Source organism: Bos indicus x Bos taurus, chromosome 19 (assembly GCF_003369695.1).
Source record: "Bos indicus x Bos taurus breed Angus x Brahman F1 hybrid chromosome 19, Bos_hybrid_MaternalHap_v2.0, whole genome shotgun sequence".
Lineage (NCBI taxonomy): Eukaryota > Metazoa > Chordata > Mammalia > Artiodactyla > Bovidae > Bos > Bos indicus x Bos taurus.
This window is the reverse complement of record NC_040094.1, coordinates 48,671,432-48,699,240: the sequence shown is the minus strand read 5'-3', so window position 1 is coordinate 48,699,240 and position 27,809 is coordinate 48,671,432. Positions and strand designations below refer to the sequence as shown.

General features: G+C 36.7%; 1 protein-coding gene across 10 annotated transcripts in view; it reads right to left on the bottom strand.

Moving 5' to 3' along the window:
- TANC2 (tetratricopeptide repeat, ankyrin repeat and coiled-coil containing 2) overlaps window positions 1–27,809 on the bottom strand; it is a 363,890-nt gene that overhangs the window by 124,799 nt on the left and 211,282 nt on the right. For all 10 annotated transcript variants that reach the window (XM_027517571.1, XM_027517573.1, XM_027517574.1 and 7 more), the window contains 3 exons: window positions 18,628–18,776; window positions 13,039–13,225; window positions 1,721–1,984 (listed from right to left, as the gene is read on the bottom strand). In XM_027517571.1, the coding sequence (XP_027373372.1) occupies window positions 1,721–1,984; window positions 13,039–13,225; window positions 18,628–18,776 (600 nt within the window). The remainder of the gene's footprint in view (window positions 1–1,720; window positions 1,985–13,038; window positions 13,226–18,627; window positions 18,777–27,809) is intronic.

The window sequence follows — 27,809 nt, the reverse complement described above, 5'->3', positions numbered from 1 at the left end:
TTCTGTTTCCTAAGAAGTGCTCAGGGCCCTTCTCAACAGAGCCAGAGTTCTCTAGGAGTCACTGCGGCTTAGTTAAGAAGTAAACTGGGATGCACCATGAAGGTTGGTAGCTTTAGCTTCCATTGTTATGTAAGGATCTAAATGCTTCTCTTTCAGATAAACTGAATTTACCTAGCAATTTCTCATGTTATATAGCATTCTAGGATTCTAAAATGACATCACAGTTGGGGATCACCGTATTTAAAATAACCTAGGAGAGAAAATTTTGTCATTATATAGAAGTGAATACTCTTTGAGAAATGAGCATTAACATCTTCCACAGTCACTGATGTTCTGGATGAGCCATTCTCCTCATAATCACAGCTGATGACAGATGCTGATGGTCTCCCAGAGGATGGAACAGAGTAGTGGCTTAGAAAAGGTTCAGAAGGGAGATGGGGAAGTCAAGAAGCATCGCATTATCATCTGCATAACAAACAATTTCATCTGGAAACTAGGAGCTCTTGCCTACAGTAAGTATTTTATTTTCTTGTGTCAGTGAGATAAACCTATCTAGGCACTCATCAGGTAAGTAAGAGAGACAAATGTAACTTTGACTTTGTAGTCTGGACCAGGTCCGGATATGATGGTTCATTTTGATAATGTCAGAGTGCCTGACTGTTCTGCAAAAGTCTTGGTCTCAATTATTAGACAGCAACTTAGTGGGGTTAAAATGATCCCCTGACGTAGTTCTGAACAGCTGCTAAAGAAAAACAGCTTCATATTCCAGCCACTTATTTTCTGTATCACCCCCTTATGACTGAGACTGCTAGTGGTGTCTGAGTTATGCTCAGGCAATGTAGGCACCTCGTGATGCTACTTTGATAATACAGCCAGAGTATTGCGAAAATACCTAGCTATTTGAATGGGGAAGTTAATTCTTGCTGCCTGCCTGCCACACTCTCAAACTATAGGTGATGATTTCTGATAATGTACATTCTACTGAAATATGCTTCAATTTAATAACGTTTTTTATTTTTTTTTGCTGCACTGCACAGCTTGTGGAATCTTAGTTCCCCGACCAGGAATCACACTTGAGCCTTCGGCAGTGAAAGTGTGAAATTCTAACCACTGGACCCCATGGAATTCCCACATTATATTTTTAAAACCAAAGTTTTTAAAACCTAAAATCTCAGATTTAAATCCTTCAAAAGACTTCTGATGTGAGAAAAGACTTTGAAGAGACTGACAATATACTTTATGGGTTCTCTTTTAGATTTTGGGTGCTAAATCACTTCAGTTATGTCCAACTCTGCAACCCTCTGGAGAGAAGCCCTCTGGGCTCCTCTGTCCATGGGATTCTCCAGACAAGGATACTGGAGTGGGTTGCCATGCCCTTCTCCAGGGGATCTTCCAGACCCAGGGATTGAATCTGAGTCTCTTATGTCTCCTGCACTGGCAAGCGGGTTCTTTATCACTAGCACCACCCGGGAAGCTCCTTTTTGATTTTATGCATGTTTTTATTTTACAACTGTATTTTGGAAGCAGAATTAAAATGTCACTTAAGGAACATGAACCTTTCCCCAGGTTCAAAAAGATATACACAAGTATATTACCCAAACACAAAATAATAGCTTAGTTGAAGAAAATAAACGGAAAATTTAAATATTGTAAGAGCAGAATTAATCTTCATTTCAGTACATATGCCAGTAAAATGGTGATTTAAAAAAATAAAACTTACCTGCTACTGAGTTTGGCCGTGGCATAAGATAAAGAGGAATAGACTGTACTGATTGTGATAAAACGGTTTCCAAATTCCTCTCTGGTATCTTATTCAGACTGTAGGTGGATGCCGTCATGTTTTCATCTACTCGATACAAACAGGAATCCATGCTGGATTTTTGAGACTGCCAAGGCTTTAGGTTTCCTCCAGATCCTAAGTCTTTACTGCTTTCCCCAACATATTTTGTGCGTTCCATGTTTTCAGAATAGCTTGTCAAGGTAGCTGAAAAAGAGTAAAATGAAAACCGAGAGATTAATCTGTTTATAATTACCCAAATGCACGATTAGATAATAAAAATATTAGTAACATTATTTTTAAAAAGTTATGATGATCATTTCATCTCCATCATGAAATTTATTTATTTTTAATTAAAACTTATTTGGCTGCACTGGGTCTTAAGTTTCAGCACGCAGGATCATTAGTTGCTGCAGGTGGTATCTCTAGTAGTGGCATGCAACTCTTAATTGAGGCATGTGGGCTTTAGATTCCCTGACCGGGGATCAAAGCAAGGTCCCCTGCATTGGGAGCTCAGAGTCTTAGCCACTGGACCACCAGGGAAGTACTTCCATCATGAAATTAAATAACTGAAACCAAAATATAACTTTCTTTCACATAGATTCCATATTTACTTTAACAACTCTTATTTGAATGAATTAAAGAAATTCTGGATGCTTGGGGCTGGTGCACTGGGACGACCCAGAGGGATGGTATGGGGAAGGAGGAGGGAAGAGGGTTCAGGATGGGGAACACATGTATACCTGTGGCAGATTCATTTTGATATACGGCAAAACCAATACAATATTGTAAAGTTAAATAAAATAAAATTAAAAAACAAAAACAAAACAAACAAACAAAAAGAAATTCATATATCAGTGCTACAGGACTTACAACTAGGGCCTATCAAATTCCATCAAAAGGGAATTTATATACTTTTCATGGATTGCTGGACAGTGTCAAAGATACCAAAAAGGTCTTTATACTCTTTTTATCCTATATTTTTCCTCACTTAAATTATTTCCTGGCCATTTTCATGTAACAAAGAATTAGAACATATAAACAGTCCTTAAGTAGACCCTAATACAGGAGAAAGAATCTGTCTAAATGAGGAAACACTACACAGACTTCTTGAATAGCTACCCTCTCCTCCGTTCTTAATTAATTCGTTTAATATATTCAGCCTTTCAGTCATAAATAGCCCCATGGATTACAACCTTTCTGCCACCAAAAACAATGTTACACCTTCCCCAATGAGATTTTATGGATTCTACAGCATATTTTATAATCTCTGAATATGTTCAGTGATAGTATACAGTGTATATTTATATTATGTGTTTATGTGTCTGTGGGTGTTCTTTTTAAACAGATGCATGTTTCTTATCCTAATTTATAGAAACTGTCTCATTTAAAATACATTTCAACATTTTTCTTTCAGAAAAATCTGACTGAAGTATAGTTTCATTTGGGATAAAGATGTTGTGATTCATCTGACTTTGTATTCTTAGCTAGAAGCTTGGAGTTCACACAGCTGCTAGGGTCAGTATCCTGAATGATGGAGAATGCAAACTTCTGTTTCTCAAAGGACTGATCCACATGGAAAGTATCTGTTATTTAACCCTTTGCCTTTCATGTCTGGGTTTTTTTTTTTTTTTTTTTTTGGTGGTGTGTCCTAGCAGAAGTTTTTATCCTTAGGTTCCAAATTAAGAGCTGGCTAAGGTTCACTTGTATCTGTGTGGTCTTACCCTGGTATATATTCCAGAAATATAGCCCTGTTCCTCAGATAAACCATGAGCACATTCAGTAGGTTCCAAACACTGAAACACTACACTTTTTAAAGGTCTGAGAAGGTAGTAATTGGTTTTTTCAATTTTTCAATATTTCAATTAATTTCTAAGAAATAATATGTTTACTGGTGACCAGCTAACTAAAATGTCAAGCTTCTATAAACTTAGCTGCAGTTACATCAGGGGTGATAACACCAGTTACCTACATGTTGAACAGAAATTTTGGCATATATATATACACACATACACACACACACACACACATATGTATATATACACATAATATACCACTTCTCAGGTGGCTCAGTGGTAAAGAACCTGCCTGCCAACAGGAGATGCAGGAGACAAGGGTTTGATTCCTGTGTCAGGGAGATCCCCTGGAGGAGACAATGGCTACCCACTCCAGTATTTCTGCCTGGAGAATTCCATGGACAGTGGAGCCTGGAGGGCTATAGTCCATAGGGTCACAAAGAGTTGGACATGACTGAGCAATTCAATAACAACATGATACATAAACACATCATGCATATATATGTTTGATAAATAAAAATGAGATATAACCTATCTGATGATGCACAGTGTGATGTCGAAAATTTTTTCAAAAACATGAGGTCTATCAATAAAAATTATGAAAGTCCTCATTGGTGGCGAAAAGATCTAAGAAACTGAATCCATGGTACAAAGACAAAAATATTCAGTGGCCTATGGACCCTATTTTATCATTTAAATGATGACGTTTACAATAAGGAAGGCCATCTATGGTCATGGTATTTAAAGTAAAAACAAGGAAGACATCTAGTTTCCCAAGTAAGAAGAGCATTGATGTCATTTTGCACTTTAATTGTACTATCTGCATAAACCAACCTGATACTTCATACTTCATTTGTTTTTCGAACCCGAAGTATCCTCTGCCCTTTTTCACTAAAGAGAAATGGATCTAGGCTCTGGCACACAGTTTAAACTATGATCAACACGTATCTGTTGAGAGGATGAATAACTTAGTTTTACTGGATGCTCAATGGGCCAGAACCACTGGGGACCAGAGTGAAAACAGACAACTCACCAAAAGTACCAGAAGTTAAGAGTCTCTGGGTCAACATTCCCAATGAGGACTTTTGTACATTTCTGCTTCACTGATGCTTTTCCCAGAGCATGGTGACTTTGAGTTAATTTCATTCAATTATTTAGTCAATAAAATTTTATTGAGCAACTAGTTTATGTCAGAGTACAGTGGTGAACAAGACAGGTCCTAAATCATTAATCCCAGAAAAAGGACAATTCTGTGACAGAAGAGGCCACATACACACAAAAAATGAATAACAAAATGAAATGCTATTTTTAATAACAACATGCTAATATCCATATATTATTTAATAAATGCTTCTATTTTACTCAACTATTCCTCTATAGTGAGACTGTATCATATAATTTAAAGTTACCAAAGTGAATGAAGCATCAGAGAATGCAACGATATTTTTGATTCATGTGGTAACTAAAAATTTCAAAAGTCTAAAGCCCACACAATCTATATATCAGATGTTGGCCTACATGAATTAACAACCCGTATGTGCAAAATTTCTATGAATGGAGCTGAAGAGGAAGACATGGCCTCTCACTGAAAAATACACGTATCTGTTTTCCAGTAGACCTATTCTGTCCCTACTTTAATTCTTTAGATCTAGTTATTTCCAGGTGCAACAAAGAATGGTGGGAAAATACTGAGTTGTAACTAACTAAAGAGATTTTTCTGAGACTTTCTGCATTTTCTTTCCTTGATATAGAAAAAAAATTGCTATCTCAGTATAAAGAAGTGCTGACACAGCCATATAGGACAGTAAGACAGTGTGAGGAAGTAGGAATTACAGGCTTATAAGTAGCCTCATTGTGAATAAAATTAACTCCATATATTAAAAAAGTTTTATTGAGGTATAATTTACATACCATAAAATATACCCTCTGTAAATGGATTGATACGTGGATATAGGCACATTAGCTTGTCGTCAATAATATTTTAAAACTGACAGCAATAATTTTTCAAAAAAGCTTAACATTCCTTATTCTGGCATCTGTGTCAGTCCTAAAGGACCCAGAAATCATGTTTCCAGTAATAGCAATAGTAATCATTTTTTGAAATCTGATAGTAATCATTTTTATCTTGATTCACTACTCTGCTTTTGTTGATAAAGACTAAGTTTTTAATGCTAGATAATGGTGTTAGGTCATCTGTTCTGAGAGAGAATGATTTAGAACTATGCAGTGTGGGTTTTGAAGTTATACAAACTTGAATCTCAGCTTTGCCTCTCAACATCTGTGTGATCTGGGACCAATTATTTTTGAACCCCAGTTTTCTAAGTCTAAGAAACATCATTATACTATTATGTAAGACAGAGTTAATTCACAGCTAGACTGGGCCAGTCCTATACTTATCTCTAGGGATGACTGGAAGTCTGGAACTGACTCTTAGCCAAGATAAGGTCAACTGGGATAACTAACAACTTATAATTTGCTGTTTAAGGTTTGAAATTCCCCAGGTAGCACCCAGGTCTAGTTGTTTATTGCCAGCTTACATCTGGAGGACTTAGACAGCCTGGCTTAGCCATGGGACCAGAGACGGACAAAAAGCTTCACTGTCAACTTTTGGGGAGCTCTCCTGAAACCCAGATTCCTTATACAAATCTTGGTGACTTACACTCTGGGGACAGAGCCCATCCATCCTGTTTGATTAAAAAGGAACCTGGAGAGCTCCACCTGGGAGGGTCTTGGGTCCTCTGTGCTCACTTGCATGCTTTTCGCCTGCTGGACTATATCTTTACTAAAAGCTTTTTGTAAGAATTTTTCTGTGGAGTCTTATGTATCTTTTCAATTATTTGATCCTGGGGACTCTATTTTCATATAAGATGACTGTAAGAATTAAATAATGGTACCTGCCTAAACAACAACAACGTGCCTCATACTCTGTACTCAGTCAATGATTGCTGTCGTTCGTTAGTTAGGTCAATCATGCAAGGGAAATGCTCTGGTCTTCTCGATCACTTAAATAGGCAGTGTCCAGACAGACATCTTCGACAAATATTCATGCAATATAACTACCAAAATTTATTAGTGCTAAGTAATTAGAAGGTGAACCTTCCCTGGTGGCTCAGTTGGTGAAGAATCCGCCTGCAACGCAGGAGAATCAGGTTCGATCCCTGGTGTGGGAAGATCCCCTGGAGAAGGAAATGCAACCCACTCCAGTATTCTGCCTGGAAAATCCCATGGTCAGAGGAGCCTGGTGGGCTACAGTCCATGGGGTCGCAAAGAGTCAGACATGATGAGCGACTAAACCACCTCCAAGGATGACAGAGTCACTAGCATAATAACTGGAAGAGCTTTTAAGTTTAATTAAAACAATAACCCTGTATATGAGACAGCAAAAGAGACACTGATGTATAGATCAGTCTTATGGACTCTGTGGGAGAGGGAGAGGGAGAGGGTGGGGAGATTTGGGAGAATGCCATTGAAACATGTATAATATCATGTATGAAACGAGTCGCCAGTCCAGGTTCGATGCACGATACTGGATGCTTGGGGCTGGTGCACTGGGACGACCCAGAGGAAGGGTATGGGGAGGGAGGAGGGAGGAGGGTTCAGGATGGGGAACACAGGTATACCTGTGGCGGATTCATTTCGATATTTGGCAAAACTAATACAATATTGTAAAGTTTAAAAATAAAATAATAAAAAAAATAACTGGAAGAGCTTAGTGAAGATACAATTGCACATTTCTGAAAACAGGTTGTAGAAAATATGAAAAATTATCTAACGCTCAGTTTGTGACTCAGAAGAATGACTTCTTAAATGTGACAATTTGGACCACAGAACACATTACATCCTACTGGAATGTGTGTGCATGTCATTCAGTCATTCAGTGACTCTTTGTGACCACGTGGACCAGGCTCCTCTATCCATAGAATTCTCCAGGCAAGAATACTGGAGTGAGTAGCCATTCCCTTCTCCAGGGGATCTTCCCAATCTAGGGATCGAACCCAGGTCTCCGGCATTGCAGGCAGATTCTTTACCACTGTATTACCTGGGAAGCCCTGCCTAGTGGAATATATGTTACTAAAGGAACAAGGGTCTTTGATGAGGAGGAGTTTCTGATTTTGCTTTTTAGTTACTAATGTGAAATACTAGGGGAAAAATAATCACTGAACAAGTAAAGCTGCAGGCATTTCATTTTCCTAGGTGTTAAATGACACAAGGCTAAAAGATATAAGACCAAATTTGGCAATAAATCAGGACCTAAAGACAAAACAAAACACTGAGATTTGATTAAAAGGGGGAATTCAAGAATTATACCTTTCTGGAAGGAACTGTGAATCCCCAAATACACAAAAGGCCAAAACAAAATGGATCCATGCTTAAATTTGTTTTACTAAACAACACCATGCCAAAACAGACCACTATTCAAACTTCACATGAAAAAGGATAGGCTAGAAAAATGATGTGTATCTCACAGAGTTTATGACTATCAGGATTTTTGCTTGAAGCTATGTATAGCTGATAGATTATGCGTAGTTAGTGGCGTCTACCTAGGCACATATATAAAGGCATCATACCATCAAATTAATACCAATAAAATAGTCACAAATATGAAATTATACTGTAAATACCTGACAATCATGTCAGTGATATTTTACCACATATTTAAGAAAGCTGTGAGTCTCAAGACAGAGAAGCTATGACTGTTACAGAGAATGCTTTCTATGGTAAAAATTAAATCACCTATGCGGTGAATTCAGATCACAGAGAATATAAGTAGTCATAGCTATTGCCAATCCTTTAAAATCCAAGAAAGGAACTTTTTACACTCATAAGACTTAAAATTCAGGAAGCCTGCATTTCTAATATTCTGATTTTATAACTAGAATTCTACATATTTTGGCAAGCTATGAAAGTGATACAGGCAGGAATCACTAAAATTCTGATCACTATAGTTACAAAATGTAATCAAAAGGAATTCACATTGAACTGACTGATATATAAAGGAATAAAAATGGATAATTCAAATGATAACTTTTAATAGCTTTTGTGTTTTTTACTGATGGGGCAAGATGCATGATACTGGATGCTTGGGGCTGGTGCACTGAGGCGACCCAGAGGGATGGTATGGGGAGGGAGGAGGGAGAGGGGTTCGGGATGGGGAACACGTGTATACTGGTGGCGGATTCATGTTGATGCATGGCAAAACCAATACAATATTGTAAAGTAATTAACCTCCAATTAAAATAAATAAATGTATATTTTAAAAAATAAATAAATAAAATATGAAAAAAAATGGTATACTAACAAACAATAGATGTTATTGTTTGAAATAATGTAAGCAATATTTAATTTGGAAAAGTAGATATTTCTATTATCAGTGGGGAAAATACTTAAACAAAACATATTAAAACAGTTAAGATAGGCGAGCCTTGATATTTCCACGGTAATAACAATATCTTTGATTATTATTACTTACGCCACATGCAATTTTCTTCTAACTCAAATGCAATGCAAAAAAAATTAAAGAGAAACAAGTTGTTTCTCAAGATAAGCTGCACATATATAATTTGATAACTACTCTACAATGTAAGTAATTTTAGAAGCAGAAGACATTATTCTCTTTCTTGTCTCACGATTCTGCAAGTAAATCTGTTTCAGTATTTATATACATTAAATAATGGAAGTTTACTATTCTCCAAATTAGCTCTGTTATCCACAAAGGTACTTACTTTTACAAGGAACATAATTTTGGAAATATACCAGAAAAAAATGAGGAACATTGTTATATGTCAAAGCGGGAATCTCATTTTTAATTTCAGAACATTATGAACATTTATTTTGAACATCCACTGACATGTTAAGCTTCCACTTAGAATGTACTTGCAAACGGATTTTGTCCAATCTGTCAGCACCATGCCCACTGCTTGAATAAATATATTTCTAAAGTACTCTTTTTTGGTATGGTAATATTGATGACATGCAGTTACAGACACTAATAATACCGACAGAAGAACCCAGGAAGAGGTTTGGCTAGAGATTATAGAAGTCATTGTGCCAAAATGAATCATAAAAAGAACATAGTAGAATAGTCAATGGAAGAACTCTACTATTTATTAAAAATTTAATAATAATGTTCCATCTTGCACCCAGTGGTCACTCTGCTGCTGCTAAGTCGCTTCAGTCGTGTCCAACTCTGTGCAACCCCATAGACAGCAGCCCATCAGGCTCCCCCGTTCATGGGATTCTCAAGGCAAGAACACTGGAGTGAGTTGCCATTTCCTTCTCCAATGCATGAAAGTGAAGAGTGAAAGTGAAGTCACTCAGTCGTGTCCGACTCTCAGTGACCCCATGGACTGCAGCCTACCAGGCTCCTCCGTCCATGGGATTTTCCAGGCAAGAGTACTGGAGTGGGGTGCCATTGCCTTCTCTGAATGGTCACTCTAAACACTGTCAAAAAAGTAACTGAAAGTACCAGGTCAGTCATCCTTCATCTCCCACCCTTTCACTCTTAAGCTTTCCTTTTTATAAATATTTACTGAGCACCTACCATGCTACCACATTTTCAGTTATTGGACTAGGCGCTACAGATATGGATGAATAAGGCACACTTTCTAAATAGTCTAAGGATGAAAAGCAGGCTCTCAAAGGGATTATAATACTAGTGTTAAATGCAATGATACAGATCTGCTGTATCTGGGAACATGGAATAGTAATAGGTACTGGAGAGGAGGTGGAGTGGAGAAATGAAGAGAGGGGGTGGTGGCAGTGGTGACTGAACACCTAAGGTGATTCTTAAAAGTATGTGGGAGTTAATCAAATTTAAGAGGGGAGAGGAGATTACAGGCAGAATGATCAATACGGGCAAAAGTAGAGAGGTGAAAAACTGCAATGTGTCAGGTTACCACAAAATTTAATGTTAGACTCTAGTAGTGGGATTAAAGGCTGGAGAAATTGGCTGTGGACAGATTAGGAGTGATCTGATCAGATTTGGTTTCCAGGTAGATTACTGCACCTTACAGATAACAGAATCAAAGTAGTAATCATTTTTCAGTTAATTTGCTTTGGTTGGCTGTGGGAAAAACAGACTTAGAAAGGACAAGAAGAAAAAGCAGAGAGAACAGTTAGATCTGTATTAATCTAGGTTTAAGGTAATGAGGATTATGAAGGCAATGCTAGGAGAGATGAAAAGAAAACACAGGGATGAGAAATACAGGGGAAGGAAGGAGGCAAGGATTCCCCTTGGCTTTCTAGCTTGGTTCCTGAGTAGATAGTGATGTCACAATAAGGATATTTTAGACAATTTTATGCAAGTAAATCTGAAAAAGATTTAAACAATTATTAAGGAAAACATATTCAGGAAGGAAAAAAAATTTTAAGTCCTATAGCATTAAATACATTGAAGTAGTAGTTTAAAAAATCTGCATGAAGAAAATATCAGGATCTTCCCGAAGCAGGACTCAAACTCATGTCTCCTATATTACAGGTGGATTTTTTTACCTGCTTGAGCCATCAGAAAAGCCCACTTTAATGGTAGAGCCTACTAAATGGTCAAGAAACAGATAATTCCAATTTTCTACAAATTATTTCAGAGATTAGGAAAATAGGCTATTTTTCATCATATTTTATGTATGTATTTTGTTTTGTTAAAATATTTAGCTATTTAGTGATAGTATATTATAAATACTCCTCATATAAAGAAATCACAAGTTAGAAATTATGTTAAATACTGAGAGTATATAAAATTATTAGATAGGAATCCTGCCTTTAAGGAGCTTTGGAGTAAGTTTTGAAATCAGGAAGTTTGACTCTTGCAACTTTGTTCCCTTTTTCAAAACTGTTTTGACTATTCATGGTCCTTTGAGATTCCACATGAATTTTAGAATGGGTGTTTCTACAAACAACTTTGTTGGGATTATGATAGGGATTTCAATGATTCTATAGATTGCTTTGGGAAATACTATCTTTTAACAATCCATGAACAGGACGTATTTCCAATTATTTAAGTCTTTTAAAAATTTCTTCAGTAATGTTTTATAATGTCTAGTGTACAAGTCTTTTACCTGCTCGGTTAAATTTACTCCTAAGTCTTTTATTCTGTTTGATCTTATTGTAGTGGAACTGTTTTCTTAACTTTTTTTTTTAGTTATCTATTTTCAAAGTATAGAAATGCAATTGGTTTTTGTATGTTAATTTTGCATCCTGTAAAAATATTCTTTTTATTGGCTCATTATTTAAAACGAATAAATTCACATGCTGATATAATTCATTTAAGTGAAAGAGATATGCTTAGTTGACATGGCATTAAATTATTTGCCATAACATCTAAACAAATATTTTGATTTGATAACCTTTAGAAGCAAGCCAAGGAGAAGGCAATGGCAACCCACTCCAGTACTCTTGTCTGGAAAATCTCATGGATGGAGGAGCCTGGTAGGCTGCAGTCCATGGGGTCGCGAAGGGTCGGACACAACTGAGTGACTTCGCTTTTACTTTTCACTTTCATGCATTGGAGAAGGAAATGGCAACCCACTCCAGTGTTCTTGCCTGGAGAATCCCAGGGATGGGGGAGCCTGGTGGGCTGCCGTCTATGGGGTCACATAGAGTTGGACATGACTGAAGCGACTTAGCAGCAGCAGCAGAAGCAAGCCAAATGAGGAAAAAATATTTTATTGTCTTATTTCCATTTTCCTGCCCTCTTCAGTGTCTGTCATTTGTTGAGCAGCCTTTCCTCACTCCTTCCCTGAATCCTTTACCTTCCTTGGCACTGGTTATATTATATATACTGCCTTGATTTTTCTCCTGTTTGTCTGATCACTCCATTTCTGTATCCACTGGCTCATTCTCACACCTCTCACCTCCCCCTGATCAATCAGAATGTTCCCTAAGATTCTGTGCTCAGTCTTATTTCCCCCCTTTGCATTTCTTTTCTTCAGATTCTTTCCCCAAACTTTCCTCATTTCCATGTGACTGAGTCCCCTTAACAAGCATACAACAGGCAGTAAGTATATGATAGACTGAGAAATACCAAGAAACTCTACTAGTTTAGTGAGAAATGAACTTTTTCTGAACGACTTCTGTCGGTAGATGGATGATGTAAGTGAATTTACAAGAAGAAGTAGGAAGAACTTTTTCTATTCACCCCTTCTTTCACCAGATAGTATCTTTATTTATTTACTTTTTGCTTATTCAGGGTATTTTATTTTCATAAAGTAGACAATCTCAGACTTTTGTACGATCAGTGAGATAATGTCTTTAAAGGACTGGTTAAGCAGGGAGAGGCACCTCTATCTTTTTTTTTTAATGCTTTATGCCTCTCAACAGCAACATTAAAAAGAAAAGGACACATATTTTATACATATATATAAATATATCTCAATAACTCAAAAGCAGAATTTTTGAAAACCTTAAGCTTGTATAATTATTACAAAAAGAAAAAAAGACACAAAATGATTAGTATATAAACCAACTCACCAATGATTCCACTATCTCTGCTTTCAAGGGTGGAGGTTGGACTCGTGACGGCCCCATAGCTGCCGTCCTTGGCGGTCGCACTTGTACTGACTGGTGGGAGAGTGGAGCAGGGGCTGCTGGCTGGTGGAGAGGCAGTGCTGCTAGTCAAGGTGGAACAGGGACTTATCCGCTGGGTGATTGCTGAGGTCTGAAGAATTGAATGAAAAATAAGACAAGCTGATCAGCTGTTAAGTGAAAGTGTATCTTATGGTAAAACATATGCTTTGATAACAAAAAGAAAAAAAATCTACACGCACAGCTTTTACAGCTATTAGGTTCTGTTTGTTTTTGCTTTCCGGGATAACCATTCTGTGTTCTATAATTAAGGTGAAACTTGATAAATTTAACATGAGCAGAGACTGTGGTCTGTTTTTTCTGCCTAGGAAATTTACAGTGACAAGTAGTCTTTATTATTGCTATGAATTAATAGATGATTTTTTTTGTTCATCAAAAATTTTTCTTGCTGCTTTCAATCAACATAAATTTTCTGAAGGCTTAGAACTTGGTCTTGCTAATAATTTTCTTTGGGTAGAAAAAAAATCTTTGCAGCCAAGAAGTAATAAGATGGGCATTTTTTGATACATAGGTGGCTTCACAGAGGTAATAAATGAATGTAGGGAAAATGCCTATTTAAAAGTTTGTCAAATGAAGTAGAATAATATTAATTTAATACAAACAAAATAATTTCTCTGTAAAAACTGATTACAGACAGATCACTGAGTAACTCTTATACCTGAAGTTACCTCCTTTTTACATTTTTGATGGGAGACTGATGGTAATATATTCTGGTTTACCTAGTTTAATGACAATTCATTTTCTTTAGCTCTTTCTACCCAAATAAATTAATGAAATAATGAGTGAAAGTATATATGTTTTTTCGAACACTTAAGAAATTTTTTCCTTTTCAAAACAGTAACTGGTCAATGGCAGAATTACTTGAAGGAGGACTAATGATAAATTTGACATTTGAAAAAAAAAAGCATTTCAATTTCTTTACGTATAGAGTCTACTCATAATCTCTTTGATAAACTGAAGAGTTACATTTTATAACTTGATTGGAAAATATGTTGATCACTGGTTATGAGAATATTAAGGCTCTTTGACTCGTCCCAAAATGAGTGCCAGATGCAATTCCCCGTATTCAATTATCTGTGTTGAATTCAGGTTTTGATTTTAATTTAAATGCTATAACCAGGATATAAAAGATACATGGAACTCAACCAAGCATAAATGACTTTCTCAGAACACTGCAATCAAGTAAATCTTTTTAATCATATAACTAATATTAGAAACTGATTCTTCTTAATAATACAATAAGCCCTCAAATCTATGCCATTTCTCTTCTATATAATTTTTCACCATTGGAGGGAGGAGTTTCAATTTCTTTGTAATTTCCTCTATTTCTACAAAATGATGTTAGCCTATTAGAGCATGAGTAGAGCTTGCAGGAGAATTACCTGTGGAATGTAAAAAACAAGTTTCACTACAAAACTGACAGATACTGAACCCCACCCCAGTCTTACTAAATTAGAATCCGCCCTAGTTAGAATCTGGCAGAGCAATTTTTAACCGCCTCATTCTCAGTTTAAGAAACATGTGGCTACTTTATTAGAATTGTACTAGAATCTTTTTACATTAGATATATCTATAGTCATTCCATATTGAAAAAGTTTCATTTTGGTATGAATCTATTACTTCTATGGTAACTCATTTCCATTTTCAGACAAGATTCTCAGGCTGTTCTCTGAGAAAGGAAACTATTATATGCATAATACAGCAAAAGTGAAGGTTAAGCTCAAATGACATATTATTTTTACTATAAGTTATTTTCTGGAAAATAAAGCATTTATCACAGAATATATGCTTTAAAAGCTTTAACTGTAAAAGCAAAGCTTAAAGATCAACTCATTCAGAAAGCAGAAAATTTGTTTCATGGCTTGTGAATTTAAAGGCAAGTCTTATATTTACGTAGGGCTTCCCTAGTGGCTCAGAGGTTAAAGCATCTGCCTGCAATGCAGGAGACCTGGGTTAGATCTCTGGGTCGGGAAGATCCCCTGGAGAAGGAAATGGCAACCCACTCCAGTATTTACTTAAGGAGGCTAGTTAATGAGATACTCTTTTAGGCACAGAAAGACATTATTTACTCGCCATACTGTAGGCTAAAATGGACACCTAATCAAGCCACTCTACTTCTAAAACCTTTTGGTGGTTTTCCCATTGATCCCATTGGATCCCAAACTCCCAATCTGGATCTCTTCAAGGTCCTACATCCTAATACTCCAGAAACTACAGAGAAAAGAAAATACACTGGTCAATGAATATCACTTTGAATATCTTGTCTTTTGCAAAAAAATGATATATGGTAACTTGTGTGTGCTGGATTCTGTCATTATTAATACTGTTCTGAGGACACCATCACTACGGGTCTTCTTAAACAAAGCATATCTTTGTTAGTATGCTCTTTAGCACAGAAGAAAGTCACTAATAATCTTCCTAAGACTAGAAATATAGGTGATCAATTCAGCCACTTTCTTAGGTGGTTCCAAGACAGTGTCATGGTATATTACATTTCAAGCAGGCTATCATGTAGTTTTATTATTAATTTCTTACATTTGTTTAATGTTTCAAAGTTAAAGTTTTTTTTAAAAAAATGTTACTACCTTATTTCTCCTTATCAACCAAGTATGAAGTGTAAAAACTACACTAAATATAAAAGCTATGAAGCAAGTTCCTCCAACTCATACTTTCTGAATACATTTACATATAAATTACATTACATACTGTTTTATATCTTTTGTTTGCATGACATTTTACAGCTTACAAAGTGCTTTCGTATTCATGATTTAACTTGATCTTCACAACAATCCTGTCATTATTTCATATTACTCTGGACTGGTATGGTGTAGCTGTTGAGAACATAAGTTGTAAAAGCAGACTGCCTGGATTTGAATACTAGTCCATCACTTTCTGGCAGTGTTTCTTTTTTTCTTATCTGAAAGTTGAAATATTAAAAGGACTCTACCACACTGAGTTATAAGGAAGCTTAAATGAAACAGTGTAAATAAAGCAACTAGTACAATGATTATACATAGTAAACACTTATTTAATGTTAGTTACTATTAACTTTGAAAAACCTAAAGCTGAGAGAGGTTAAGCGACATGTCCAAATTTACAAAATAGTAGGTGGTAGAGCTGGAACCGGAACACAGATTTTCTACCTCCTGGTTCAGTGACTTTTCTATTATGGCATCACTTTAGCTACATCAAATCAATGATACTACTCATTTACTTATTTTATGATGAATCACATAGTAAATGCACAAGTAAGGCACACTCTATTGACTTGGGGCTTAATTCAGAAATCACTGCAACATGCGGTGACAATAAGGCATCTCAAAAGCAACCCAATATAAATTTTAGCACCTGAAGAAATGTAGCGTTTTAGAAACAACAGCGTCCTTGGCAAATTCTCAGATTGTAATGTCATGTTGCTGGGTCATTATTATAGCAGTCATATTTTAACCTGACATGAATATCAAAAACTCACAAGTAAAATAGATGTTTTATTTATATCAATTTTTAAAAAGCCCTCAACACATATCATTTTAATTTTCTATTCAGATCACATGATACAGACATGGTTACAATGTAAATTAGTTATGAAAAGAAATCAATACCTGTCATCATGAAGCTTACCTTCTTGCATGAGATCAAACAATCCCTCACAACTAAATATGTCATGTAATAAATTAATGATAAGAGCTATAAAGCAGGGTAAGGGGATACAGTGATGGGCAGGGGCTATTAGATAAAATAACTAAGGAAGGCCTTACTGAGGAGATAACATTTGAGTAGAGCACTGGATGAAGTGAGGAAGTGAGTTATGTGCAAGAACATTCCAGTATAAATGAATGTTTTATGTGTCTGAGGAATGACAGGAAGGCCAGTGTTGCTGGAGAGCTGCAGTGAAAGGGTCAGGGGCAGGAAATGATACAGGACAGGCAGCGAGGGGTCAGATCAGGCAGCCCCTTTCTCGCCATGCTAAGGATTTCAGATTTAGGGTTAAATTTGGGGGATACAGTAGAAGATTGAGAGCAGAAAAATACTGGGCTGGCCAAAAAGTTTGTTCAGGTTTTCCACAATGGCCTATAAAAAAATCTGAACAAACTTTTTGGCCAACACAATAAAAGGACCAGATTCTCATTTTATAAGGGTTGCGCTGGATTCTGTGTAAACAGACCACAGGAGGCAAAAGTGGAGGCAGAGCCCTGTTAGGAGGCCACTTATTCAGGCAGTAAATACTTACTGAACACTTACTAACAGAAGAGTTTGTCCCAGGTGCAGAGGATACAGCAGTAAATGCGAGTGTGCTCAATCACTAAGTCGTGTCTGACTCTCTGCGACACCATGGCCTATCTGTCGCCCACCAGGCTCCTCTGTCCATGGAATTTCCCAGGCAAGAATACTGGAGTGGGTTGCCATTTCCTACTCCAGAGGACCTCCCTGACCCAGGAATCCAATCCAGTTTCCTGTGTCTCCTGCACTGAGATGAATATTTAGATCATTAATTTTTCAGATTTTCAGTTTTTCTAATGCATGTATCCTAAAGTTTTTAAATGCATATCTTTATATACTACAAGTTTTGTTATATTTTGTTTCTATTATTTCAGTTTAAAATATTTTCTAATATCTTGTGATTCTCTAACCTAAAGGCTACTTAGGAGTATATTAATATCCAAATACTTGGGGATTTTGATTTTCTATATATTATCTTTTAGCTATCATTTTCTAAGTTGTTTTATAATCGATTAATTCTACTAAAGTAGTGAAAGTTGCTCAGTTGTGTTCGACTCTCTCAGACCCCATGGACTATACAGTCCATGGTATTCTCCAGGCCAGAACACTGGTCTGGGTAGCCTTTCCCTTCTTCAGGGGATCTTTCCAACCCAGGGATCAAACCCAGGTCTCCCACATAGCAGGAGGATTCTTTACCAGCTGAGCCACAAGGGAAGAATACTGGAGTGGGTAGCCTATCCCTTCTCCAGAGCATCTTCCTGACCCAGGAATTGAACTGGGGTCTCTTGCATTGGTGGTGGATTCTTTACCAACTGAGCTATTGGGAAAGCCCTATATCTGTCAAGATCTGGTCTATGAATCAGCATATTGTAAATTTGCTAAATAATCCATGTGTATCAGAAAACAATGTGCATTCTGCAGTTTAGGGGTATGGTGCTTTTGTACACACACACACACATGCGCGCGCACGCGTCTTGTTTGTTGGTTTAGTTATTTCCTCATTCATTCAATAAAGGAATCAAAACCTTGAAGTGGCTTTTTAAACTTAAGAATGAAACTAAAAGGTGTTCCATAAACTGAAGAAACACAGTAGTTATGGAAAATGAAGTTATATTCCAGGCCCGAAAAGGCATTTGACACTTGGGATCATTGTTCTGACAAGACCCACATCCACGCCCTGCAACAGTTTTTCTTTCCTGGTTATAATAGGCCGATTCATCCCACGTTTCAATAAGCTGATGGGAAGCAGTTTACCTGATTTTCATCCTGGACTTCCATGTTGTACTGGTCACCTGGCTGAACTTCCGTGACTTTCTCCCCAAGGAGGAAACCCAGACGAGTCATGAGTGTGTTTGCTGCCTCATCTACAGATGGAGGGGGACCAAGTTCCTGTTCAGCATCACCTGCAACAGGAAGGCATTGAAACACCTGAATCCTTCAAAATAAAATGGCCAGTTTTACAACTATTTTTACATTCTGTTTGGTCATTTCCTTTGTTTTCACATTCTAAATCCAAAATTACGAGGTCCCTGACCAGAAACTTATTTTTCCGCTGTTACCTATTACAATTGACAGACAGTCTACTCAGAATTCTCAATATATTTACTTGAAACCCTTGAGTTTGAGAGAAAGTTTTTGTAACTCACTCAAAAGAACTTTCTCATTTCTGTGGCAGTTGGCTTTCCAATACAAGTCCTAGTCTTGGGATCTAGCTCCTGGCCACAATCACTGCCTTCATTCAGGTTCTTTTATCTCTTTTTTCTTAGTTTGTGTAAATATTCTTTTTTATTTTAAAATCAGTTTAAACTTACAAAAAAGTTTCAAGAATAGTACAAAGAACAATTTTTTTTCCCTTAATCACTTTAAAATATAGACACGCTACCCCATCAGGCCCAGATAGTATGCATTTTCTATGAACAAGGACATTTTCTTACATAACCACAATACCAACAGAGAAATCAGGAACCTAACATTTTACATTATGATCTCATCCACAGACCCCATTTAAGTTTTGATATTTATCCAGTAACGTCATTTCTAGCAAAAAGATCCAATTCAGGATTAAGCAATGCATTTAGTTTTCAGTTTTCTTTGACTCTCTGAATCTCGAACAGTTCCTTAATCTTTTCTTAACTTTCACAACCATGACACTTTTGAAGATTATAAGTCAGATATTTTGTACCATGTCCCTCAATTTCAACTTTTCTCATGATATCTCACAATTTAATTTAGGGTAAGCATTTTTGGCAGCACTTTCACAAAATTAATGCTGTGTTAACTTGGAACACTTGGTTATGGTAGTGTCTGCCAGGTTTTTCCACTCTATAATTACACAATTTCTCTTTGTAATTAGTAAGTGTTTTGTGGGGGGATACTTTGAGAATATATATGTATTTCATCCCTCACCAAATTTTGAAATTAAAAAAATTTTTGATAAAAATACACGTAACAATATTTGTCATTTTAACCATTTTTAAGCATACAGTTCAGTGGCAATAAGTGCACTCACAACACTGTGCAACCATCTCCATTTTCAGAACTGTTTAATCACGGCCCAGAGAAACTGCCTCCACTAAACAAAACTTCCCAAGCCTAGTAACCTTTATTCTACTTCCTGTTTCTAGGAACTTGTCTATTCTAGGCATCTCATATAAGTGGAATAATACAGTATTTGTCCTTTTATGTCTAGCTTATCTCACTTTGCACATTTTCAAGGTTCATTCATGTTATAGCATGTATCAGAATTTCACTCCTTGTAATGGCTAAATTCTATTCTATTTTATGTACATACCCATTTAGTTTATTTAGTCATCTGTCCATCACACTGGACACTTGAGCTGTTTCCACCTACTAGATATTATGAATAATGATCGCATCAACACTGGTATACAACAGCAGTTTGAATCTCTCCTCCATAAACTTTTGCCCACTATTTTTAGCATCTATTAATGTTTCCCAGTTAAATTCATTACTATCATGCTTGCCAAATAGTAAGTTTTCTAAATCCATCACTCTTTTACAGTTTAGTTTCTTTTCCTTTATCTATGTGTCTATCTACGTACTTACCTATCTGAACTCACAGACTCCTATTTTAGTCAATGAGTTATAATCTGTTACTGTTATTATTTATTTTATTGCTCCAATGTCCCAGAGTTGGCCAGGTGAGCCTTTTCACTTTGGCTCCTGTAACCTTCTGACACACCCCTGTCATTTTCTGAGTACCTCCTTGCTTTCTGTCACGAGATGCTGTAGGTTCCTCACGCATTTTTCTCTGCCCTAGCCCTGGAATCAGTCCTTTTTTCCAAGAAAGCCTGATTTTTTTAAGTGAGTAAATGTATTAGAATATCAGATATGCTCATCAGATGAGGATGCCACTGCCCTGCAGGTCCACCACATGGGCAAAGTTAGACAGTTATGTTGATACATATACGCATACACACAGCTCTATATTCATTTTAATCTGTAAATCCATATATAAACACTCCCCCTAAAGTTCACAGATGAGACCTAATTCAATACCACAGGGTTAAATCTGAATTTCTTCCTTTCCAAGGTTGTAACTTTTCTTCAACAGTGAAAAACCTGATCTTCATTTCCTTACTTATTTAATCTATTCTCCTTGCATGTAACAAATCTCACTGCTGCTCACTGCTACCCTACACACAGGTGCTCTACTCACTCTGGTTGGGTTCCCACCCTGAACTATCCCTTTCCCAGTCAGGTCATTTTTTCAAAACTGATGTGTAATTCATAAACCATAAGCTCTTCCCCCTTAGAGTATACAGCTCAGTGGCTTTGGTATATTCCTAAGTTTATCACCACTCTAATTCCTGAACATTTTCATCACTCCAAAAAGAAACCCACTCAGGTTTACTTTTTCGCCCTGAAATTTAGACCCCTAAATTTTTTGATCTCTGGCTTTCACTGTAATCTTCTGTTTCCAGTCTGCTATCTTCTTTCCATACAATCAGTATTTAAGCTTCTGTATTTAGGCTATTTTTCAGGGGTTACCAACTATGGATATTGTTCTTTTTCAGACCTTTTCACTGAGGGCTGCTGAACAAAGTCAATATGAGAATCCTCCTTAGCCTCATCGTCAAAATAAATTTATTTCCAAATAAAGAATTTATAGAAATTTACAGATATAAAAAAGAGCCAGGGAACTCAAGATGATCTATTTTAAATGTGATGCAGAACTAATTTACCTAAACTGAATTTATCTGTTTACACTAACTTGATTCATTGTCAACACTTTTTCAGATTTTATTTTATGCTCAAGTATATTTATAATAATTCACAGTAGCACATATCCCATATACGGTATTACCAAAATCTTTTTTTTTTTTTTTTTGCTATCCTTTCACCATAGCAAGCGTTAACTATAGTGTCATATGGTTTGATACTAAAGCACAATAGCTTAATTTCTTTGGATAGTCTGTGTTACACATTAAATCACTCCAAGTGGCAAGAAAATGAGATTATCTAGCCCCAAAAGTCCATGGGGACTGTAGCCTGCCAAGCTACTCTATACATGGGATCTTCCATGCAAAAATACTAGAGTGGGTTGCCATTTCCTACTCTAGGGGATCTTCCAACCCCAGGATCGAACCCATGTCCCCTGTGTCTCCTAAATTGGCAGGCAGTTCTTTTACCACTGAGCCACCTGGGAAGCCCCACATTTTTGTACACCATTACTGAACTCAAAGTGTGGAAAATCTATATAGAATTCTTATTGGATTTATGTCAGAGTAGACAAACAGGATCTATATTCCCTTCTCCACTTCCTCTCTGAGAAACAACAAAAATGGATTTCTCTGACACAGAACAGAAAGATATCTCTGGGGCTTTATTACCTCTCTAACACCCAACATTATAGACAGTTCCTTCTCTTTCTGCCTCTGCCCAACTAAGGTACTCTAACAAAATCTCAGGAAAAAGTTGTTACATATGCAAATGCATCTTTGAAACAAGTACCCTAAATCTAAAAAATAACACAAATGAATGTATATAAAAACAGTAACAGACTTACAGAGAGAGAAAACAAACTTGTGGTTATCAAATGGGAGAGAGAAGGGAGGGGGTTTAAATCAGGGGTATTGGTTTAGCAGATACAAACTGCTACATGTAAAACAGATAAGCAACAGGATATACTGTTCAGCACAGGGAATTACACCCATTTTCTTATAATAATCTTTAATGGAATATAATCTGCAAAAATAATCACTATGTAGTAAACCTGAAACTAACACAATACTGTAAACAAAATATACTTCAATAAAAACAAACAAATCCCCTGTCTTCATTCAAGCAAATTTCCACCTTTAAACCCTTGCTAGGGGTGGGATGATTTGGGAGAATGGCATTGAAACATGTATAATATCAAATATGAAACGAGTCACCAGTCCAGGTTCGATGCATGATACTGGATGCTTGGGGTTGGTGCACTGGGACGACCCAGAGGGATGGTATGGGGAGGGAGGAGGGAGGAGGGTTCAGGATGGGGAACACATGTATACCTGTGGTGGATTCATTTTGATATATGGCAAAACCAATATAATATTGTAAAGTTAAAAAATAAAAAAATAAAAATAAAAAAAATAAAAAAGAAATACACCATCAATCAATCAGACAGGCAAATGGTCTTGCAGATTAAAAAAATTTTTTTTAAGTTTTTTATTTGGAAGTCAGATTCCAAATATATTATCTTTTAAAACCAACAACAACAAGAAAAACCTTTGCTAGAAAGAATTTTTTGTTTTGTTACTACAGTGTGTGGAATTTCTAAACTACTAAGTCATCTATTTAATATTATTAAAATTTATCAAAGCCTACTACAATAACACGAATACTTATAGTACATGAAATCAAAAGTAAATAGATTCTGGGTAAAACGCTAAAAGTTATTTTGAAGATATTTATAATAAAATGCAAAAGTCCCTGACCTCTTCAGATTCCACAACATACTACCACACTACATACAAATGGCAGGCAGAGACTATAATTACATTATCATTTCATGCATTATTCACAAAAGTCCAAATGTTAATCACTTAAGAAAGAGGCCAGCAGAAAAATAAACCAAATTCTTCCTTTTTCTTTTAGGCTCTTGTACTCATGTTACAGTTATTCTTACTATGTCACTCTAGTGTCTTAATTGTTTTCCTAAATATTTCTTTTAAAGGATACTAATATTTATTATTTTGAAGAAGTCTCCAAGTTCATATCCTTTGTATCCATCAAAGGATTGATGGGAGAAATGATACAGTGACCAGATTTTGCTGAAATCACTACAGAAAAAAACGGGGAAGATATTGATAAAACAAGTTGTCAAAATTATTGAAGCTAGGAAGTTAGTACACAGCAGTGCATCATTCTATTCCCCATCACTGTGAATGTTTGGAACTTTGAGAAAAAATTATGCAGGCAAGTTTCTTTTAAATAACTTAGTGATTCTCAAATGGTGACAATTCTGCCCCCAGGGAACATGTGGCAATGACCAGAGGTATTTCTGGCTGTCACACTGTGGGGAGGGGTGTTGCTCCTGGTCCCTGGTAGGTAGAGGCCAAGGATGCTGTTAACCATCCTACAGTACACAAGACATCTCCCCACAACAAAGGATTATCTAGCCCCGAAAGTCATTAAATAGTATTAAGGTTGAAAAACCCTGAAACAACTCGAATCACCTTATCCTTTGTTGTCGTTCAGCTGCCAGGTCGTGTCTGACTCTTTGCAATGCCTTATCCTTTAAAAATCTATCAAATTGAATGAACTCAACATAGCAGGAAAAAAAGTGCCCAATCTGTTACTTTTGAGGATTCTTATTAACAAAATTGCTTCAATTTCCAACTTACTATGCATTTTTACTCTTTGGACCATTTCCTTCCTGAGTGTAGGGCCTGTTTTCTGCACTACTACATTCTGCTAGTCTTTTCAGTCTTCAATGAACCTTCGTCTTACGGTGCATGGTGTGTGCATGCATGCTCCATTGCTCAGTCATGTTAAACTCTTGGCGACCCCATGGACTACAGCCCACCAGGTTCCTCTGTCTATGGAGTGGGTTGCCATTTCCTTCTCCAGGGATCATCCTGATCCAGGGATTGAACACGGGTCTCCTGCAATGGCAGGAGGATTCTTTACAACTAAGTGACCTGGGAAGCCAATGGTGCATGGACAGGACTTTATTGGTGTTATATTGTATATGTTAAGGGTGGGGGATTATATCATGACACAAAACAAGTAAATGAAACTAAAAATATATCTGAGTTTTTCAGATTATCTTTTTAAAATTATAACAACATCCAGAACATATGGAGACTAGTTTATATGCCAGGTACTGTTTCTAAGCATTTTATATACATTAACTCATTTAATGATCATAATAACCCTATGAGGTAGGCAGTCTTATCCCCATTTTATGGATAAAGAAAGTGAACGATAGAGAGTTGAATAACTTGCCAAAATTCATAAACTATTAAGTAACTGAACTAGGAAATCTGGATTTAGACCTCAGGCTCTTAATCCCTAAGCTCTACTGTAATCCTTGATTCCAGCCTCTCGCAATGTTGCTAGGTATCATTTTTCTACCTCCTCTCTGCCGAGCATATTTGTTCAAAACTCAAAATTCCTCTGAAATTGTCAGACTGAATATCTTACCTATCTTTCTGTCTCATCCATGACCATTCAGGCAACGTGAAGAATGTGCCATCTTCCTAACGTTTGGTTTAGGCATGTTTTATGCCCAATGAAGGTATGAGCCTAAACAAAGATAGCACTTTCTTTGAGTGGGATCCTAGTGTGACTTCTTTAGTAACAATGAACTTGGAATATGATACACAAAACAAGATGGCTGGTAGGTTGTTGAAAAATAATCCCTATCAGACTATTATACACAAAATAAACCATATATCATTTATACATTTTGTTGATTAAAGCTACTGAAATTCATCTTGGCTATTTGGAAGCAGTGTGTTTATGCAATAGGCTTTGATTGAATGAGGAAGACAGCACCTTAAAACTAAATATTCTAACATTTACATGGATATGGAAAGGTCTGGGGATAGTAAAGAAAATGTGAAGAAGAGTGACTGCTATTACTTAACATCAAGATTTAATCTAATGCTAAAGTAATTAAGAGAGAGTATGAATGGTACAAGCATAGACCAAAAGACCAGGAGAACACAATAAAAAATCCAGAAACATATCTATACAAGTGGAGTCACCTTATTTAGGACAGAAATGCCACTGCAATTGTTTAGTAAGAGAACGGCATTTTCTCTCTCTCTCTTTTTGTTTTATGAGTATGCTACATTTTACTTGCCGTGGGTAATATGAAATTTGACAATAATGGCACATTTGACAATAAAGACTATAAAGCGATATCTTCTGGACATTAACGTAAAGAGATGGTGCCCATCTACTGTGAAGAATCTTTACATACAATGATGAAACAATAAACAGATAAGTATACATCTCTATCCATTACTCCAAATCTTCATTGATAAAACAATGTGCTTCAAGTAGACTCATAATTTTATGTTTTTTAACTAAATTGCATATATAGACAAAAATCCCACCAAAAATATTCACATAGGTCCTCATATATTACAGGGTGACCCTTAGAGAATGGCATTTTCAATAACCGGTGATGGATCTATATGTCAGAATAAACATGAAACCTGTCCCTACCTCATGCCATACACAAAAATCAATTCCAGGTGGAGTATAGACCCAAACACAAAATAGAATACATTTTCTGGAAGGTAGCCTAAGAGAATATCTTCATGAACTAGGACTAGGCAAAGATTTTTCAAATAAGACACAAAAGGCACTAACCCACAAAAGAAAAAGATAGGTTAAGTTTATTAATAAGAAAAACTTCTGTTCACCAAAGATTCCACTAAAACAGTAAAAAGGCAAGCCACAAAGAGGGAAGAATATCTTTAACTCAATCTTGCCTGTTACTCCAATTATCTCTTGACTTCCTACTTTTGCATTCCAGTCCCCTGTGATGAAAAGGACTTCTCTTTTTGGTGTTAGTTCTAGAAGGTCTTGCAGGTCTTCATAGGACCATTCAGCTTCAGCTTCTTCGGCATTAGTGGTTGGGGCATAGACTTGGATTACTGTGATATTGAATGGTTTGCCTTGGAAATGAACAGAGATCATTCTGTTGTTTTTGAGATTGCACCCAACTACTGCATTTCAGACTCCTGTGTTGACTATGAGGGCTACTCCATTTCTTCTAAGGGAATCTTGCCCACAGTATTAGATATAAGAGAAAAGGAAAGATATATCTATATGAATGCAGGGTTCCAAAGAATAGCAAGGAGAGGCAAGAAAGCCTTCATCAGTGATCAATGCAAAGAAATAGAGGAAAACAATAGAATGGGAAAGGCTAGTGATCTCCTCAAGAAAATCAGAGATATCAAGGGAACATTTCATGCAAAAATGGGCACAATAAAGGAAAGAAATGGTATGGACCTAACAGAAGCAGAAGATACTAAGAAGAGCTAACAAGAATCCACAGAAGAACTATATAAAAATGATCTTCATGACCCAGATAACCACGATGATGTGATCACTCACATACAGCCAGATATCCTGGAATGTGATATCAAGTGGGCTTTAGGAAGCATCACTACAATAAAGTTAGTGGAGGTGATGGAATTCCAGTTGAGCTATTTCAAATCCTAAAAGATGATGCTGTGAAAGTGCTGTGAAAGTGCAATACATCAGCAAATTTGGAAAACTCAGCAGAGGCCACATGCCTGAAAAGGTCAGTTTTCATTCCAATCCCAAAGAAAGACAATGCCAAAGAATGTTCAAACTGCTGCACAATTGCACTCATCTCAAATGCTAGCAAAATAATGCTCAATATTTTCCAAGCCAGGCTTCAACAGCATGTGAACTGAGAACTTCCAGATGTTCAAGCTGGATTTAGAAAAGGCAGAGGAACCAGAGATCAAATTGCCAACATCCACTGGATCATTTTTTTGGGGCTCCAAAATCACTGCAGATGGTGACTGCAGCCATGAAATTAAAAGACGCTTACTCCTTGGAAGGAAAGTTATGACCAACCTAGATAGCATATTGAAAAGCAGAGACATTACTTTGTCAACAAAGGTCCATCTAGTCAAGGCTATGGTTTTTCCTGTGGTCATGTATGGATGTGAGAGTTGGACTGTGAAGAAGGCTGAGCGCCGAAGAATTGATGCTTTTGAACTGTGGTGTTGGAGAAGACTCTTGAGAGTCCCTTGGACTGCAAGGAGATCCAACCAGTCCATTCTGAAGGAGATCAGCCCTGGGATTTCTTCTGAAGGAATGATGCTAAAGCTGAAACTCCAGTACTTTGGCCACCTCATGCGAAGAGTTGACTCACTGGAAAAGACTCTGATGCTGGGAGGGATTGGGGGCAGAAGGAGAAGGGGACGACAGAGGAT